Source organism: Sander lucioperca, chromosome 18, assembly GCF_008315115.2.
Source record: "Sander lucioperca isolate FBNREF2018 chromosome 18, SLUC_FBN_1.2, whole genome shotgun sequence".
In the NCBI taxonomy this organism is placed as follows: domain Eukaryota; kingdom Metazoa; phylum Chordata; class Actinopteri; order Perciformes; family Percidae; genus Sander; species Sander lucioperca.
This window is the reverse complement of record NC_050190.1, coordinates 11,686,761-11,703,986: the sequence shown is the minus strand read 5'-3', so window position 1 is coordinate 11,703,986 and position 17,226 is coordinate 11,686,761. Positions and strand designations below refer to the sequence as shown.

General features: G+C 39.2%; 1 protein-coding gene across 2 annotated transcripts; it reads left to right on the top strand.

The window, feature by feature from the left end:
* The first annotated feature begins 1,793 nt into the window (after positions 1-1,793).
* adam17a (ADAM metallopeptidase domain 17a) lies at positions 1,794-16,940 on the top strand. 2 transcript variants are annotated; one of them, XM_035994557.1, is made up of 20 exons: positions 1,794-2,065; positions 2,326-2,458; positions 3,524-3,657; positions 4,030-4,118; positions 4,994-5,180; positions 6,807-6,937; positions 7,233-7,319; positions 8,467-8,592; positions 9,031-9,175; positions 9,524-9,615; positions 10,482-10,634; positions 11,438-11,637; positions 11,779-11,882; positions 12,009-12,143; positions 12,782-12,912; positions 13,108-13,186; positions 13,412-13,500; positions 13,684-13,743; positions 14,900-14,936; positions 15,949-16,940. In XM_035994557.1, exons 1-20 carry the CDS (start codon positions 1,960-1,962, stop codon positions 16,335-16,337), a joined length of 2,607 nt encoding a protein of 868 aa, XP_035850450.1. In that variant the 5' UTR covers positions 1,794-1,959; the 3' UTR covers positions 16,338-16,940. The 2 variants fall into 2 exon arrangements, with proteins under 2 accessions (XP_035850450.1, XP_031134841.1); XM_031278981.2 differs by lacking the exon at positions 14,900-14,936.
* Positions 16,941-17,226: the final 286 nt, after the last annotated feature.

Genomic DNA, 17,226 nt, shown 5'->3' with positions numbered 1-17,226 from the left:
TTCTTAAATAAATGCTCTGACAACCTTAGACAGTAATGCGATTTCAATGCATTTTGAAATTTAACTCCATTATTGTAAGGGAATTTGACAATTTTGACCATATCATTCTGCTATTGTTTGTATTACAATTTTAGGGTTTTTCTTTTGTGTTTGAGGGGAAATTTAACATTTACTTACTTCACCACTGGCTTGCCCTAACCTGAACTGAAATTGCAAGTTGACAGTTGAGCATGCTCAGTGATGCGAGCATCCACTTATATACAGTAAAGGCGAAATAGCTTTAATAAGGGGAATCTGATATCTGTTGATTGAGTCATTATCTTTGTGTTATAGTTACACAAATGGCACTTGAAGTGGACTAAAAATATTTTACAATTTATGATGACTATAAGTACAATGTATTATAAAAGATTAAACTACCTGTAGTGGCCATTTTCCAGATCCAAAATCAAAGAAATTAAGAATCAATGGGCCATATTAATGTATCCTTGGTAGTGGTGAAATGTGCTAAAGAACATTTATTTAATTACTGTACAGTTTTAAGTGTCTTTACTTGAGTATTTCTAGTTTATGCTACTTAATACTTATATTACTCTACTACATTTTATAGGAAAATAATGTACTGTTTTTTGTTACAGATACTGGTCACTTTACGGTTGAAGATTTTACATAAAAATAACATGATCAGATTGTAAAATATGATGCATTATTACAGATTAAACGGTCCAACAGTATATATGATATTGATACAGTTGTAACTGGTAACGACTCCACCAATTACAACTTTTTTTTTTTTTTTTTTTTTTTTTTTAACTGCCTCTCTTTTGCAGGAACGCCCTGATCACATTCATACAGTTACACATTCATACCTGGAAGCTGCCCAGTACAACCACAGTCTGATCTGCTGCCACTGAGCAGCTCCACTGGAACTTAAAAATAAATTCCAGTAGGGTCCAGTATGCAGTTATTTTTTATTATTATTTTTTTAATATTACAAGTGCATTAACAGTATGTACACACAAAAACTGTCCATACTAGAGGCATATGCAAATATATGTATAAATACAGTATAATATATAAATAAAAAACGTGATACAGTCCATGATAAATTTATCAAAAACAAAAGTCTTAATTGCCTTCTTATTTTTAAGTTCTCCTATAGTGTAGCCATACTGATGCAGTTCTTGATAGAAATGTCCAAAGTTTGGTTTGGAGTCCACCCATTTTTTCTTAAGAATGTGGAAGTTTCCCAATAATAAAATACTGTACAAAAAACATATTTTCCATCGCATTAACTTTAAAACATATAATAATGTTTTTATCCTGAAATTAAATTGTTTGCCAGTTTTACTTCTTACAAAATGTTGAACATCAACACAAAATATTCTGGTAAATTATACTGCAGTGATCAAATAAATGAAAGATTGTTTCTTCTTCTTGTTCACAGAAAGTGCAAGAATATTCAATACCAAGTATACATCTCTAATGTTTTTTGCTGGTTATATGTTATTTCCAAATTTCAAAGGAAACATTTTATCTGTGTCATTAAGACAATAGTCTTAACAGCTAGCCAGTCTCCAACTAAGTTACCCAAATGTCCTGCCATTTAATTTCTCAATAAAGTGAGGCCCAAAATAATCTTCCTGAGGCAGAGTTACAGCTTGTTTATAATTCCTGATGTATTTATTTGAGCATGTATTCTTTGTAATGTCAACTCCTCTAAGGAATATACCACTATATGGATCGATCGTTGAAACGTCGATTACCAAACCTCTAATGTCATAAATTACCTGTGTAGCATGTAGCGTCACGTATTCCCAAGTATGCTAAAAGCGGATGTTTTCCACTCGGTGCCCTTACTTCCGGGTAGCTTAGCTAACTAGCTAGTTGTCCAGACCGACAAACTGACTTAACTTGTGACAATGACAGCACTAGTATAGTTGACTGAGCTGGCTGAAAATGAGGAGCATACTTTTAATTGCTTTGCTGGCTCCTTGTTGGGTCAACAGTGCAATTAAATCAAGAGTTATTATGGAAGAGAATCACGAAGAAAACCCCGAGTTCGGTAAGCAACTTAGCAAGCTAACGTTAGCTTTAATGTTAACTTAATGTTATTTGTGCTATGTTTATTTTCTGTGATTATCAACACTGATATTGATCCCGTTATGTGTCATAAAATGTTTAGGCATTGGCAAATAAAACCACATAATTCAGACTAGAAAGCGGATTAAAGTATTTGACCGTGTTTATCTGGTGATTTAACGTTAAACGAACAAACGCAGTTTTTGCTTGGTCGTGTGTGACCGTTACCGCCATGTGTTCCAGATGCTCTGAACTCCATCCTGTCAGATTTTGAGGTGCTGCCATTGTCAGGCCTCCAGCTGCACTCTGTAAGGAAGAGGGACGTCCACACCCAGTCCCACCTGGAGCGCCTGGTGAGCTTCAAGGCCCTGCACAGGTACAGAGCCTACCTCGAAGTACAGTTGTTTTGATCTTTCGAGTAATGATGGACATCTTTTCAAGACTATTAAAATAAAACTCACACGCCCATGCACATATCGAAAAAGTTATTGGTTGCTGCAGTGTTCACCAAGACCAGAGTGTATTGAGACCAAGTCAAGACCAAGACCAGACCAGTGCCAGACAGCCAGAGTTTCTCCTGCATTCACTTTGTTGGGAGTGTGTGTTAAGGGGACGGGGAGAGGGGGTTAACAGTTACAAAATTCAAATTAGAAATGAGTGAAGTTATTGGTTGCATTTGAAGCAGACAGTTTTACATCCAATCACAGTAATGATGTTAACACATACAATTAGACAACGCAGAGGCAACTTAGTGATATCCCTGCAGTTGTGGTCTTGAAATAAAATCCTGAGTCCTCTTTATCCAGGACCAAGTTAAAATCCACAAACCTTATAGCTAATATAATGCTTCGGCAGTTAGTCTGATGAAGTAGGTATTTTCCAAAATTAGTCTTTTGATTAGGAAATTCCCTCTCTGTATTACTCTCTGTCCATTGCAACTTAGAAACACTGTCAACAGAAACAAAAAGATGGAATTTCTTTTTTTTACTTAAATGACTAACTTTGGAAGATACCCTCTTGATAAATTGCTAAAGAGTCATATTGGTCTCAGCTAATCTTTGCATTTTTGCACGGAACAAGGAATGTGGATTTTTTTTACCCCCCATCACCTACATTGAAGTCAGGCTGAGAAAGGATCGCTTCACAGCCATTATGGACAGGGCGTAGAATTACATTTACAGTGACCAATAACTCCAATGAAAGTATTGTATTGGGATAAACTTGGAAAAAATGTCAATTTTAAATTAATTTTAATTTAAATAAAAAAAGAAAAACAACCTCATTGATCAGACTACAGCCTCAAATAAAGAGACATTATCCCCAAAGTATTTTTGGCAGTAAAACACTAAACACTAAATTCCACGTGACTCCTTATAGTATTGACGGCATGTCATCATGTTTAGGTTAATGTAGATATTGTGCTTCGTTTTGTCTTTTTCAGAAATTTCAAGCTTTACTTGACCACCAACACAGACATTTTCACTGACAACTTTAAAGCGGTGTTTGTTGATAAACATGGAAGCGAGGAAAACTACGATGTTCATCTTCAGAACTATTTCACTGGACATGTTGTAGGTGAGTGAGTAACTTCTAGGTCTAGGGATTCACCAATATGTTTTTTAGAAATGAGATTTTTTTTCCCCTGATCCCATGTTCCCCAGGAGTCTTTGTTTGCATGTGCAAAACAAGTAAAGCTTAACAGACAAAATTATTGTTTTTAAGACCTTTTAATCTAAGAAATTCTGATCAAATAATTGCCACTATTTGCCAAATATGAGTGATAACTGTAATGTTGGGCTTATGCAGATACTGCTATGTTAAGATGATACTGACTGATACAATAGTATGTTAATTTATCATTACAACTTTTACTTGATAGATTACTGGATTTAGTCTGCATATGTCATTATTTTAATAAAACTAACCTGATTTGTGTTGTGTTTGCAGGAGAGGAGAATTCACGTGTGCAGGCACACATAGAAGGAGATGAGTTTTCTGCTCACATTCTAACTGATGAAGCAGAGTACAACGTAGAGGTAAGAATGATAGTTGCGTATTGTAACTCCAGATTCTATTTTGTGTAGGCTTTGCCCTCTAAGAGCTGTTGCTATTGGGCTTATAAACCCAATAGCAACAGCTCTTAGAGGGCGAAGCCTATACAAAATAGAAGCTAGGTGGAAAATCATCATGTCTGTGTAGAATCCAAATAGAGAGGGTATTGACTGTTGACCTTTTTTTATTTTTGTAAGACACTTAACCGTCAGCCATTTCATCCAAGGCATTTTTGACTTTGACAGTTGAGAGCCCACACTGTTGAATACTGTGATGATATTATCAGCATTACTAAAGCCACAAAGAAATCAAGAAAAAGGCAGTTGTACTCTGAATGCTCCCAACAATATTAAATTGATATAGTAGTAGCTGATGTAAAAGATTCTAGAGTAGGAGAGGTAGGTTTTATGTCTTGTAGCCCAGTTTATCTCATGAGGATTTAACTGTTCTAATGTACCACATCTATAGTGTAGGTATGTCAAAGAAAAGTATGCAGCATTTTGTAAGGATTTGAAAGTGACAAATATGCTCTCCAGCAAATTGGTTTTAAAGTGAAACATTTACAGTGAGGGTAAATTCCTCTTGGTGATTCCTTTTTTTTACATCCAAAATGGTTAAACAGTGTATGAATTGTAGCTCCATTATTGTTCTGCTACAGTTTTTTTAAGAGGGCCATACACCACTTCATTCATACAGTATCTTTTTTTACAGTGTCTTTTTTCTTGTCATTCCTCGCCTATATTTTCTTTTTCTGCTTTTGATTAAATGTTTTTTTCTCCCAACCCTGTCATCTCCTTGTGACCTCTCTGACTCCTCTGTTTTGTTATCTAACTCCACCTGTCTTTCTCTGGCCATCCAGCCCCTGTGGAGGTTTACAGATTCCCCAGCTGATGGCAGGTTGCTGGTTTATCGCTCAGATGACATCAGGAATCTGAGCCGCATCGTCTCTCCAAAGGTGTGTGGTTACATCCATGCAGAGGCTAAGGAGCTGCTGCCAGAGACTGCCAGGGATTTGGATGGGCAGGAGGAGGTGGACCAAGAAAAGGGTGAGCTGAGCTCTGCGGTTTGTTTCCCTCACTAGGGGTGTAAAGTCTTGCAAATGTGTGTGTGGTCATATTTGTAGTGAAAATGTGTAGGAGGGTTGAAGATCACAAATCTGGTGGAGCCTAGGCTCTGTGCTCTTGTTTGTGGATTGTAAAGAGTAGATAAAAGAGTAGGAGGATAACAACGGGGAGAGAAGGAAGGAGGAGGCTGTAGTACTTAGACAAAGTAGGTAGGTGTTAGATTCTGTAACAGTCACTTTTAATAAAAGCCTTTTTATCTATAAAACCTAGCCTAAGTTATGCACATATACACTGCTGACAAGTGGCTATTATGTAACAACCAAATGCCTTTTGATTCTTTTGTGCTGCTTTGGAAATGTAAAGCATGTAACAGTGATAATGTGCCAGAGATATCTAACACACCTCTCACTGGCTGCTGGTTGAAAGAACTCATTGGGGATACAAGTTAAGGTGAAGGTTCTTATGGAGGAGGCATTAAAATTCATGGAGGCTCTGCTGCCCAATGAGAAGACTCTGAGTCGTCACTGGTCTCCCACTTCTTGTTGTGGAAGCCAGGGCAGTGCACACTCACACTTCTGAACAGTGTACAGCCTGTGTATGATGTAATGCTCAAATGGGATGTCTTCCTGTTGTCCTTTTCTGTTATTCTTCAACTACTCATTGTTTGAAGAGTTTAGGTTGTATGAAGTTATGAGGCGTCTCTTCAGATTTTTGAGATTTTCTGTGACCGTGAGATCAAACGGATCTTTACTTCCAGCTTCTAAAATGTGAGGATTTGCAATTTAATATATTTGTAAACTACAAAATTGATAAAGTTAAACTTACAATTTTCAAACATGAGAAACATGCATGGATAAAAAGTTTCACATTATATTATGTCAGTGAAATTTAACTTGGCTCATTTTAATAATAGTTTTGAGAACCACTGTTATAGACTAAATGATTATTGGATTTTTCGAAGAAGAAAAAAATATTAATATAGGCAACTATTTATTGCCTATGAAAATTCTTGTTGGGGTTGAACCCCTAAGCATTACCTTTACAAAGTTAAACTTTGTATTGCAGATGCTAAATAAGCATCACTTAATCTATTTGGAAAAGTCAAGTTATGTGGTAACAGATTCAACACAGTTGTTTGTATAGAAGTGAAAACCATCGAGTATACCCCAAATACCTCTGCTCTAGCTGGGTAATTGAACCTAACATTGTGCGGTCTATGTGTGAAATTGGCTGTAGTTTACTGTCGTTGTGTATATACAGCAGACCCCTTAATACTTACTTTAATCCACTCTACTATAAATATAAAATGCTATTTTATTCTGGCTTGAAGAACAGAAGCAGCGCTTAATCAGTTCACTGGCAAACAAAAAAGAACACATGCGGCTAAATGTGAAAATGAGGGCAATTAACAGTGCAATACTTGAGCATGGCCTCATTGTTTAACTTGCTAATGTATCTATCTTTATGCAAGATTAGTCGACTGTTTGAATATGGCAATGCTTAAAAAAATGGATCATTAGTATTTCTTTTGTCTGCCTGCCTGTGACCATTTTTCTTTCTCTACCCCTTCCTGTCTCTCTTACTGCTCCTGCTGCTTCTCCCTCGTAGGGTCCCACCACAGAGAGAAGAGACAGGCTCACGATCACAAGAAGAATACCTGCCCCCTGTTGCTAGTTGCAGATTATCGCTTCTTTAAACACATGGGCCGCGGACAAGAGAGCGTCACCCTCAACTACCTGGTCTGTCTTTAAGATGCTATGTTCAAAAGTAGTGCAGAGAGAATTCACCATCTAAAGTGTTAAACGTAGGGCATTAAGTTGAACAGAACTAGAGGAGAATGTATTGCTTTATTTTTGTTTTTTTTGATTTCCACATTTTAGTTTTATGTCATTAAATTGACAAATCTATAATCTATCAATATGTCTAATATAACCGTATTAAGTTATTTTGTTTCATTGTTATTTTATTTTGTTGTTGTAATATTGTTATATATTTCTGTATGTTGATAATTCTTGCCTCCTTCTCTCACTCCAGATTGAGCTGATTGATCGAGTTGATGACATTTATAGGAACACAACCTGGGATGATGAATTCAAAGGGTATGGGGTCCAGATCCATCAGGTGTGTGTGGCTGGCTGTGTGTTGAACTTCACTGTAATATGGTTCAAGTCTGACTTGTAGCATGATAGCTTTGTTTTACATCGTGTCACTCCCGGAAGTGAAGCTGAGAATATCACTGTCCCTCAGTGTGTTTGAGGACAGCATTCTTAGGAGGAACTGAAAGCTTTTTGTGTGTGCCCCGTGGGGTAATTTAATTTGTTCCACAGGATTTGGGAATGAATGGATACACTGTTTGTCATTTTGTGAGTCACGGGTTTTCTCACTGAAAAGATATGCACTCATTTAGCTGCCCAGAGTTATTTTCCAATTTTCTTTACCATACATGTCCAAAAAAACTTGTAATGTGCCGCTTTCAATCAAAGTACTTTTTTTTTTTTTTTTAGAAAATGTTTATTGCTTGAAACGCAAACCCCAAAACATGATGCTGACTGATTATAAAGCGAGATGTATGCTTCTGCGTAAAATCTACGCCGTGGCTACGCACGTAGGTACGTGGAGACACAGACCTACGCCGTAGCCTTTAAAAAATGTAACTACACGTCACTCGGCCCTGGCTTGGTAGTGTTGCATTTCCCTCTACTCATTTCCTGATTCTCCTTCTCCATAAACAACATGAAATCAATGAGAGGGTTAACTTTTCCTGCTACAGATTTCCGACCGTGGTCAGAAGACACTTTGTTTCTCCCACTATGACTCTAGAGTTGCTACTCGCTCCGAAGCTAATCGCTGTCACGCTCTACCCCACACCAACATGCCGGCCCTGCTATTGAGATCACCGCACACACCAACGCACAAGTATAAACTTGAGGCCACTTACGTAGGCTACGGCGAAAGCTCTGCGTGGAGCGTCCGCACAACCATAAATCAAGGTTAAGAGCCACATGGTCACCTCCCCCTATGCATTACAGCTTTGCTATAACAGGTTCAGGGGCTCTCCTGATACACTATGTTGCAGTTCAATGTAAAATCATTTATAATTCATCTGTGATTTGAGGGGCAAAATAAATTGAATGTGCGTCTTAAAATCTGAACTATGAATTGTTTCACATAACATTAATCATGAGCCAGTACACTAAGATTTGTTTGAATGCTTTGAATACAATTTGATGAATTGTTCATAAATTGAGTCTTTGGTTACCATTCTCAGATTATCATAAACAAGGAGCCTACAAAGCCTCCCCCTGGCCAAGCTGACACCGGCTGGGTCCACTATAACATGGAGGACAGCCCTGTGAGCGGAAAGGCGGTCTGGGACGTAAAGAGACTTCTGGAGGTAGGAAAAAAAGACGGAGAGAAAGATGTATATGAAGAGAGGGGAGGTGTGTGAAATACAGTGGGTCATTTTTCGGGAAATGCAATTGTCAACCAACGGAATGTGGAATGTGTTGACACAGATGTGTAAAATGTACTATCAAGCTGGACCTACAGAAGCTTATCACAGATACATCGGGAATGCTGGCCCGATAAGGAACGTGAAATGCCAGTGTAAGAATATCAAAGATATGTTCGAGGTCATTCGGAAAATAGGTTGACAAAGTTTATGTGAAATGTCCCGCTCAGTACAAATCTTGGTTAAAAAACATAATAAAAAATATTTTGCCAATGCTGCGGTTTATCCTCGTGGTGTCAAGATTTTAGTAGAAACAGGAAGTAAAACTGACTTTGACATATACAAATGTTAGCAGATGATAGTTCTCCTTTTGTCCCTCAGCAATTCAGCTCAGACATAGCTGACAATGCCTCCACTGTATGTCTGGCCCACCTGTTCACCTACCAGGATTTTGATGAGGGCACACTGGGGCTGGCATATGTGGCCCCCTCCAAACCTCAGGCACTGGGCGGCCTCTGCCCAAAACGTAAGGAAACATCCCTTAGTGGCAAAATAGCATATAATATATACGTCATGCAACACCTACAGTACATTACCAATATATGGTTGATGCAGGCTGACTTGAATGTATATCATTTAAATATTTTAAAATATTGTGCTGCTTGTGTCACGCGTAAAGAATATCGGTGTTGCAGTTTAATGAAAATCTGCCACAGTCACGTAAAGGGAAAGTAGTGTGTGAAGCTGTTAATAGAAGTTGGACAGACTGTAATGAATACAGACCAGATAAATGCCAAAAAAGTTCAGTCGAGCCCTGGGCTTTTGTAAAGCAAAACGGATACTGACATGTTGCTTTGATTTTGTCCTTTTGTAGCATACTACCCATCTCACTCTGTAAAGAAGCCCAGTTACCTCAACACAGGCCTGACCAGCACCAAGAACTATGGCAAAACCATCCTAACAAAGGTCTGTTTTACCTCGTCTATCACTCCTCTTCTTTGACAAAACTAATTACTAGGTGTACTCGGTTTTAGCCAGGAAATTATGCAACATGTCATCCTGCCAAGTGTAGGCTCTTAAGTAGAGCAGACACACCTTTTTTGTGTGGGTGTTATGAGTGATGATGTTAACACGGTTGCATTTTGACACCTTAGTAATCAGTATATTGCTGCTCCTCAGCACAGTGTACAGTTAAGTCTCAAAACATTAATGTGAGCTGGGATGAAGTTTGGGGTTTTTATCTACTGTAGCCTCTATGATAATATGAATGTTTTTTTTTTTTGTCAGTGAAATCGGTGTTATGAGTAGGAGATGCACATAGTGTCAGTACTGCATTTGTTGCTTGGTAGAATTTAGTTTTTGTGTGATTTGTTCTTGATTGATAAAGTAGTAATCTATACGTTTAAATCATACCTGCAAACTAGTCGCTTTTGGGTGAAAATCGGCGTTTTGAATGGGGAAAATGTCATCCACATGAATCGTGTAGATCCGAGTTTTTATTTTGGGGGGGCGGGCGGTGCTCATACGGCACCGGTGCCTTAACGACCGTTATCTACCAGACCGAATTGCAACGCGGATTTCGGTGCCATTGAAATGTTTGCGCTTCTTTCTGATGCTCCAAAAACGGACGTTAGAGGCAACCTAAACATTGCCGCATGTCACGCTAGTTAACACTACACTTGGCAGCAGGTAACGTTAGCCTACCGTTAGCTAGCAGCTGGAGTAAACACGGTTAAAATGCTGACAGCTAAACGGTGTAAAAGTTTGTCTGTATTTCACTGGAGAGGAACGTATGTTAAATGAATAACTCTGGTGTGTTTGTGTCCCATCAGGAGGCAGATTTGGTAACCACTCACGAGCTGGGCCATAACTTTGGAGCAGAGCACGATCCTGACAACATCCCTTACTGTGCTCCCAGTGACGACCAGGGCGGGAAGTTTGTCATGTACCCTATAGCTGTGAGCGGAGACCATATCAACAACAAGGTACCTTCTGAAATAGTGAACAAGTAAGAAGTGGTATTCGAACTCCAACATAAAGTAGGATACAGCAGAATCATTTTTTTTCCTTATTTAACACAAGCTAAATTTACAAAACGAGACAGAAACAATTACAAAAATTAAGGAAATAATTCTATCAATATTGGTTGAAATGATGCTACAACAAAATCAAATGCAATCAGTAAACAACAGAGGAACCATTATACTTAAAATCAAGACCATCAAGGAACTGCTAGGAATATAACTTGACAGTTATTGGGATACACTGCGGTCATACTGCAAAGTGTGATATGCAGTGCGAATTTGAGTTGGTTAATCTACAAAGTGTTGGATAAATGTGAGTCACAGTTGTTCCAGTGAAATATAATGACAGACAGCAAAAGTACTGTACCTCCTCCGCCATTGGCCTTAACAGCTAATATGCATTTGACTTTTTTGCTGAAATTTATGGTACAAAGTGCTGCTGTTTATCTGTTGTGACTTGTTCTAAACTTGAAGCCAGACCCTCTTAGAGAGATCTTGAATTGCATCAGAATGTAAATTCATGCTTAATTTTGTCAAAAAAAGAATCACTATTGTTTCACTGACTTTGTATACATTTTATCTATGCAGCCATTTATTTGAGTAAATAGCTGTTGATTTTTTTGCTTAAAAAATACATTTACATCTATTATTCTAGTATTTAGCTTCATAGCAGTCTTTTGTCACACCACCTTTCACAGTTGAGCATAAAGCATCCACTCCTAGTTAATATCTAACCTTGTCTACCTCGCCTTCCCCCCCCAAAGCGCTTCTCCAACTGCAGCAAGATTTCCGTAGGAAAGACGTTACGTTTCAAGGCTCCCGTGTGTTTCAAGGAGAGGAACAGTAAGGTGTGTGGGAACTCCAGAGTGGAGGATGGGGAGGAGTGCGACCCCGGGCTACTCCACCTCAACGAAGACCCCTGCTGCTCAGCCGACTGTAAATTCAGACGCGGTGCACAGTGCAGGTATGAGATCCAAAAGACTGATTAATTGAACAAAACACACTCATCAGGTCTTAAACACACTCAGACTTTGGATTAATTGGACCTAAAATTGCAGAAAATTATTGTGGAACACACACGTTCACGTCTCTGTTCTCTCCACAGCGACAGAAACAGCCCTTGTTGTAGGAATTGCAAGTTTGAGCTTGCAAGAACGAGGTGCCAGGAACCCATTAATGCCACCTGTAAAGGCATATCCTCCTGCACAGGTGAGGGCCTCCTGCCTGTCGAACACGAGAACTGCAGCGATCACTGGAATGCTGTTTGCTGTGGTGTTCGGTACCTTTTTTGAATTGATAAATACAAAATATGTATCTACCTTTCCTTCACGTTAGGCAACAGCAGTCAGTGTCCACCTCCTGAAAACGCTGCTGACGACACAGTGTGTGTGGACAACGGCCGGTGTCTCAATGGAGAGTGCAACCCTTTTTGCGAGGCCATGCAGAAACTTCAGTCCTGTGCTTGCAATGGTAAATAACAGTTCATTTGTCACAAGATCAGGGAAATAATGATAACAGTTTTAAGTGGATTGTTGTCTATTGTTGTGTATCGAGAAATAAAAAGCAGATTCCCAGTGATCATGGAGGTCCAGGAGTGTCCCCGATAGGCAAAATCAAGACACTTGAATGATAGAAATTGAAATCATACCTGGGGAAAAAAATGTGTTTCGTTGAGATAAATAAAAAAAGTATCCTTTCATTGATGTATTCGGGAATATGTTGACAGTTGTACACTAAGATAAACTCTCAGGAAGACACTAGATACGTTTTTATATTTGACCTTCAATCAAGGTCATTAAAAGGATTATTGAGTTGATGTGAAAAGTCTACAAGCCCCAGCCTTATGAAACCATTTAAAACGGTTAAACAAACTCAAACATTTAAATATTATATATAACAAACTCAAAATTGTCACAAACACAGCAGGATGTTTTCAGATGGCAGTGGCTTATTAAAACAATTTGAAGAGATGGTTCACAGGTCTGAAGGAATCTTTTAATTTCTGCTCTGCAAAATAAAGTGAATGTGTGCAGTGAGTGTTAATGGAGGGTATAGTTATTACAATTTTGCAAACATATCAAACAGTTGATCCCCTCTTCTGTTTGCAGAGACCGAGAACTCATGTAAAGTGTGCTGCAGGGGAAAAGGTGGCGCCTGCTCTCCCTTCATCCAGACCAATGGCAGTTTTCTTTTCCTTCGCAAAGGAAAACCCTGCACTGTGGGCTTCTGTGACGGGAACGTGAGTCACCAAATCTTTTATATCTGTCCAGACAGGCTTCCAGCCAATCCTAGCATGTTTCCATCATGTTTAGTTTTTAGTTCCTAGCACAGTCCAGCTCTGAAAGCTCTTACAAAATTGTATGAATGTTACAATGAGTTTGATTTAGCTTTATTTGGCTATTTGGAGAGCTTCAACTTTCTCTTGTTAAAACAGGGAAAGTGCATGAAACAGGTGCAGGACGTAATCGAGAGGTTGTGGGATTTTATCGACAAGCTGGACATTAACACATTTGGTAAGTTGGTTACAACAGGCCACTCTGAAATATAATCCACCCTATGTTAATGTGTAAAAAGGTTCCCAAATCAGACAAATGAGTATTTAAAAAGTCTGTCTTTTTGTTTTATATTGTTGATGACTGTTAGGGCTGAGTCAAGGTCTTGCCACTCGCCTTACCTTACCTGTCTGTCTGTTCTGTTGTCTCTACCACCATCTATGACCAACGTCCCCTCTCCATCAGGGAAGTTTCTGGCTGATAACATAGTGGGCTCTGTCGTGGTGTTTTCACTTGTCTTCTGGATTCCTCTCAGTATCCTGGTTCACTGTGTGGTAAGAATCTGCTGCACACCATTTTACACTAGTTCCCAGTGTCTTTAGTTTGCCAATAACTGCTCCTTTTTGGGTTCTGTAGCACTTTATTTGAAGGCAGATCTTTTCTTTACAGTAATGACCTTACTTATTTTACTTTGTCAAATGCTGACAGTCCTGACCTTTTTGTGCTTATTTCTGCAGGACAAACGACTTGACCAGCAGTATGAGGAGAACACAAAGTCCTTCTATTACCCTCCAAGCGTAAGTTTTTCATCTCTCAAATGCCCATATATGATTCTGTGCACTAGCCTTGCTGCCACACTGACGAAACTAATACAATCCCACATTGTTTTTTAAACACACTGACATCTTTAATAAGAGAGGGAGAGGGGAGAATGAAGGTTGATTGTTCATGTTAAGGTATTTGCCTTTTTGTCTGGATCCCTGCATGATCTGTCACCATTACACTGGCTGCTACATGTACATTTAGCAAAAGTCCTGATGAGAGGAAAATAAGATTAAATTACCAACAATACAATACTAATTTCCTTTTTGCATATTTACCACCAAATGCATCTCTGCTATGTTTGACAGTGGTTAAAAAAAAAGCTTAGAAATTTAAGAGTATTTGCTAAAAATCTAAAAAATTGTTTATGTATTTTTTATTTAGAAAGGCCCAAAAACATATTCTGTCTCAATCAGCGTTTTACTCTGAGAGGAGTAGTACATGAACCCAACATAATGTGCTGAAGTTAAAACATGAGAAATCTTAGTATTTGGGTTTGTGTCTGTTCTCTTTTCACTGCTTTGAAGTGCCTAAGCTTCACTGGAAAAATGTATTGTTAACGCACATTTTGTGCACCATTTGGGTTTTTAGCAATATTTTAAATAAAACCTGATAACAGTTGTGGGGTTGTGTGCTTGTGCTGCGGGCAATTAAATGTGATCAAACCTCATGCACACAGTCCTGATAATGCAGATCAGCTGAGTGTATGAGTGTGAAACACTTGATAATATCTGAGGGTGTCCATTTCAAAACTAACTTTGATTGTTGCTTCGTTTAGTCATAAATATTTAATGTTATTGAGACATATGCAAGATTTGAAACCAAGTTATCTGTTAAAGAAAAGCTGTGTGTGGCATCACAAGAGCTTTATGCCTTACTTTGTAATTTGATAGTGTTTATTGTCTCTTTGACATACCTGATATAAATGTGTAACGGCATCCCCAAGACAGTCCTGAGAAATCTGGTGCTAAATTGGCTTACAGTTTTTAAAAAAAACAACGGGTGAAAGCAGGACACAAATGGATTCAGAATCTGTCAGTAAGGGCTTCACTGTCACTGCCAGCTTCAAGCTCCAAATGACCTGTCCATCACTCTTTGCCTTGGCCCTTTCCATTCTCATTGGAACTGCAGCAGATGGTGGAAGTTTGTAGTAGAGCTCCCGCCATAGGTGAGTGCGTGTGCCATGACTTGGTGTTGCGTTGCCATTGAGTCCATGAAGATGCATGGTCACTGGCCCACGTTTGGGATACTCCTGCAGTCACTTACTCCTTGATGTAATCACTGATCTCGTTGCACATTTTCAGCCCTCGCACTCACCTGCGTCTTTCATCTGGAGAGATAAAATGAGTGAGACTTAAACTAAAGCTGATTAATGTGACTTTATAACTGTAAGTGTGCTCCTCTGCACACATGTCGTCTACACAGTCTTATCTGATCAGAAATTACCGCAAGATTGCATTTAAGGAGTATTCAAACAGAGAGAGGACTGAACGGGTTGCACCTTGTTGTCTTTTGTGAAATCGGATGCGGTGTTTGTCAGCATTTTTAATTTTGCATCTGCTGTTGTTCAAAGCCACAACATGAGGAGGGTAATGTCCTTTAGGTGGTTGTTATTTTTATTTACCTTTCTTTTTGTAATGGCTGTCCGCACTGTTTTTTTTTTTTTGTTGTTTTTTTGTTTTTGTTTTTTTAAGGTTTGATTGGAGACTAAGGGTACATTCCTCTATAGGCCTTTGTCATGGCAGGCATTTTGACTCGTGATAGCAGGAAAAGCAGAGGAGCATCTAATAACATTAGTGATGGCTTAATTCCATTTAGGTTTGAAAGTAAGTCCTGCAAGTGAGCCAGCATGCACAATGTCAAGGCCCACGTGCTCCTAAATGGACCGCAGCCATTATTATTAGCTATTCCTCTGTTTGACAACACAAAATGTCCACTGTGAGAAATGTTTGTTTTACTCATTCCCATTTTTAAAGGGGGTATTGGGGATAGCAATGGGAGGGAGATAGCAAATAGCTATTACTAAATTTCTGAAAGTATAATGGAAACGGCTTTAGGGTTTTGACTATTAACTTATTTCATTCTGCTCTAATCTTCATAGTTTAACTATGAAGATTTGAGCAGTCAGAGATGGTCAGTTTTGATGTGCTTCAGTCTCACATGTAGTTCTTGCTCTTCAGAGTCAAGAAATGCTGAGCAACCTCGAGTCGGCGGCGGTGCGCATCGTCAAGCCTCCTCAGCCTCTCTCATCCTCCGTCGGCCGGACCGCGCCCTTCTCCCTGCCCCCTCAGCAGCAGAGCCAGGTCACTGCCTCTCTCGCGGCCAGCACCAGTACCCAGGCCCCCGACCCGAGCTACGGCGCCACCCAGGACAGCGCAGGGGGGCCGCGGATGGACACCATCCAGGAGGACACCAGCAGCGACTCTCACCTGGGAGAGGAGTGCCTGTCGGACGATTTCACAACCGCAGGAGCCTGCTCGTCGGCTACGAAATCCTCCTACGAGGATCTGACAGAGCAGAACCCCGCAGCCAGGGACCGGCGGCGCCTCAAGAGGCAGGAATGCTTTGAGGCGGACACAAAAGAGACGGAGTGCTGAGATGAAATCACTAGTACTTTTTGTTTAAAAGCAACAACACTTACATGCTACCTGATATGTGTTTAAGGGAACATGCAAATAACATGCAGCATCATAAAAAAAAATTTAAATCCCAAATTAGACGGCAATTGTTCAAAGGTAATAGCATACGTGTTTTGCAGGTCAGATTTGGTGTTAAACAGAACTAAGGACAACATGAGATGTGGATATTATTCAGTCAGCTTCAACTTGGATTGAACCAACACAGATTATACATGAGAAGTCACTATAAGAAGTAAGTAGTTACTGAGTGAATTCATGTTTTTGTGTGCCTGTGGTGAAATAACGCGGTGCCTTTTCTGTTAGGTAGAGGGTCCTTGTCCAGAGAAAGCCTGGGAGGTCTGAGTAGGGCTGTGGAAATAAATCTACCGCGAGCTGGTTGCCCAAACACATCAGAGCATCAGAGTTAAATTATGTTTTTGTCTTAACACAGTGGCTAAATAGTTTCTGAATATGCAACATAAAAACAAAAAAATGTAAAACTGACACACAGATCCCAAAGCTCTATCCAATTTGGCCAGTGTGTTCTGTAAAAAGAAGCCTCATGTTAACAGCCTCAGCCTGGCCTTTTCTCCCCTAAATGCTTGTTCAAAGTACTGTGTTCATAGCACTAACAGTTTAACAGTCAAATGATTAATTCTGTAGTTGTTATTTTACCATAAAAAGAAAACATTTTAGTGTAATATTAAGCAACAAATGTTGACTTTAAACTGAGATGTATCCTTAATCTCCGTGTCATAACTAGGGCTGGGCGATATGGAGAAAATCAAATATCACGATATTTTTGACCAAATGCCTCTATCGATACCGCAACAATATTGT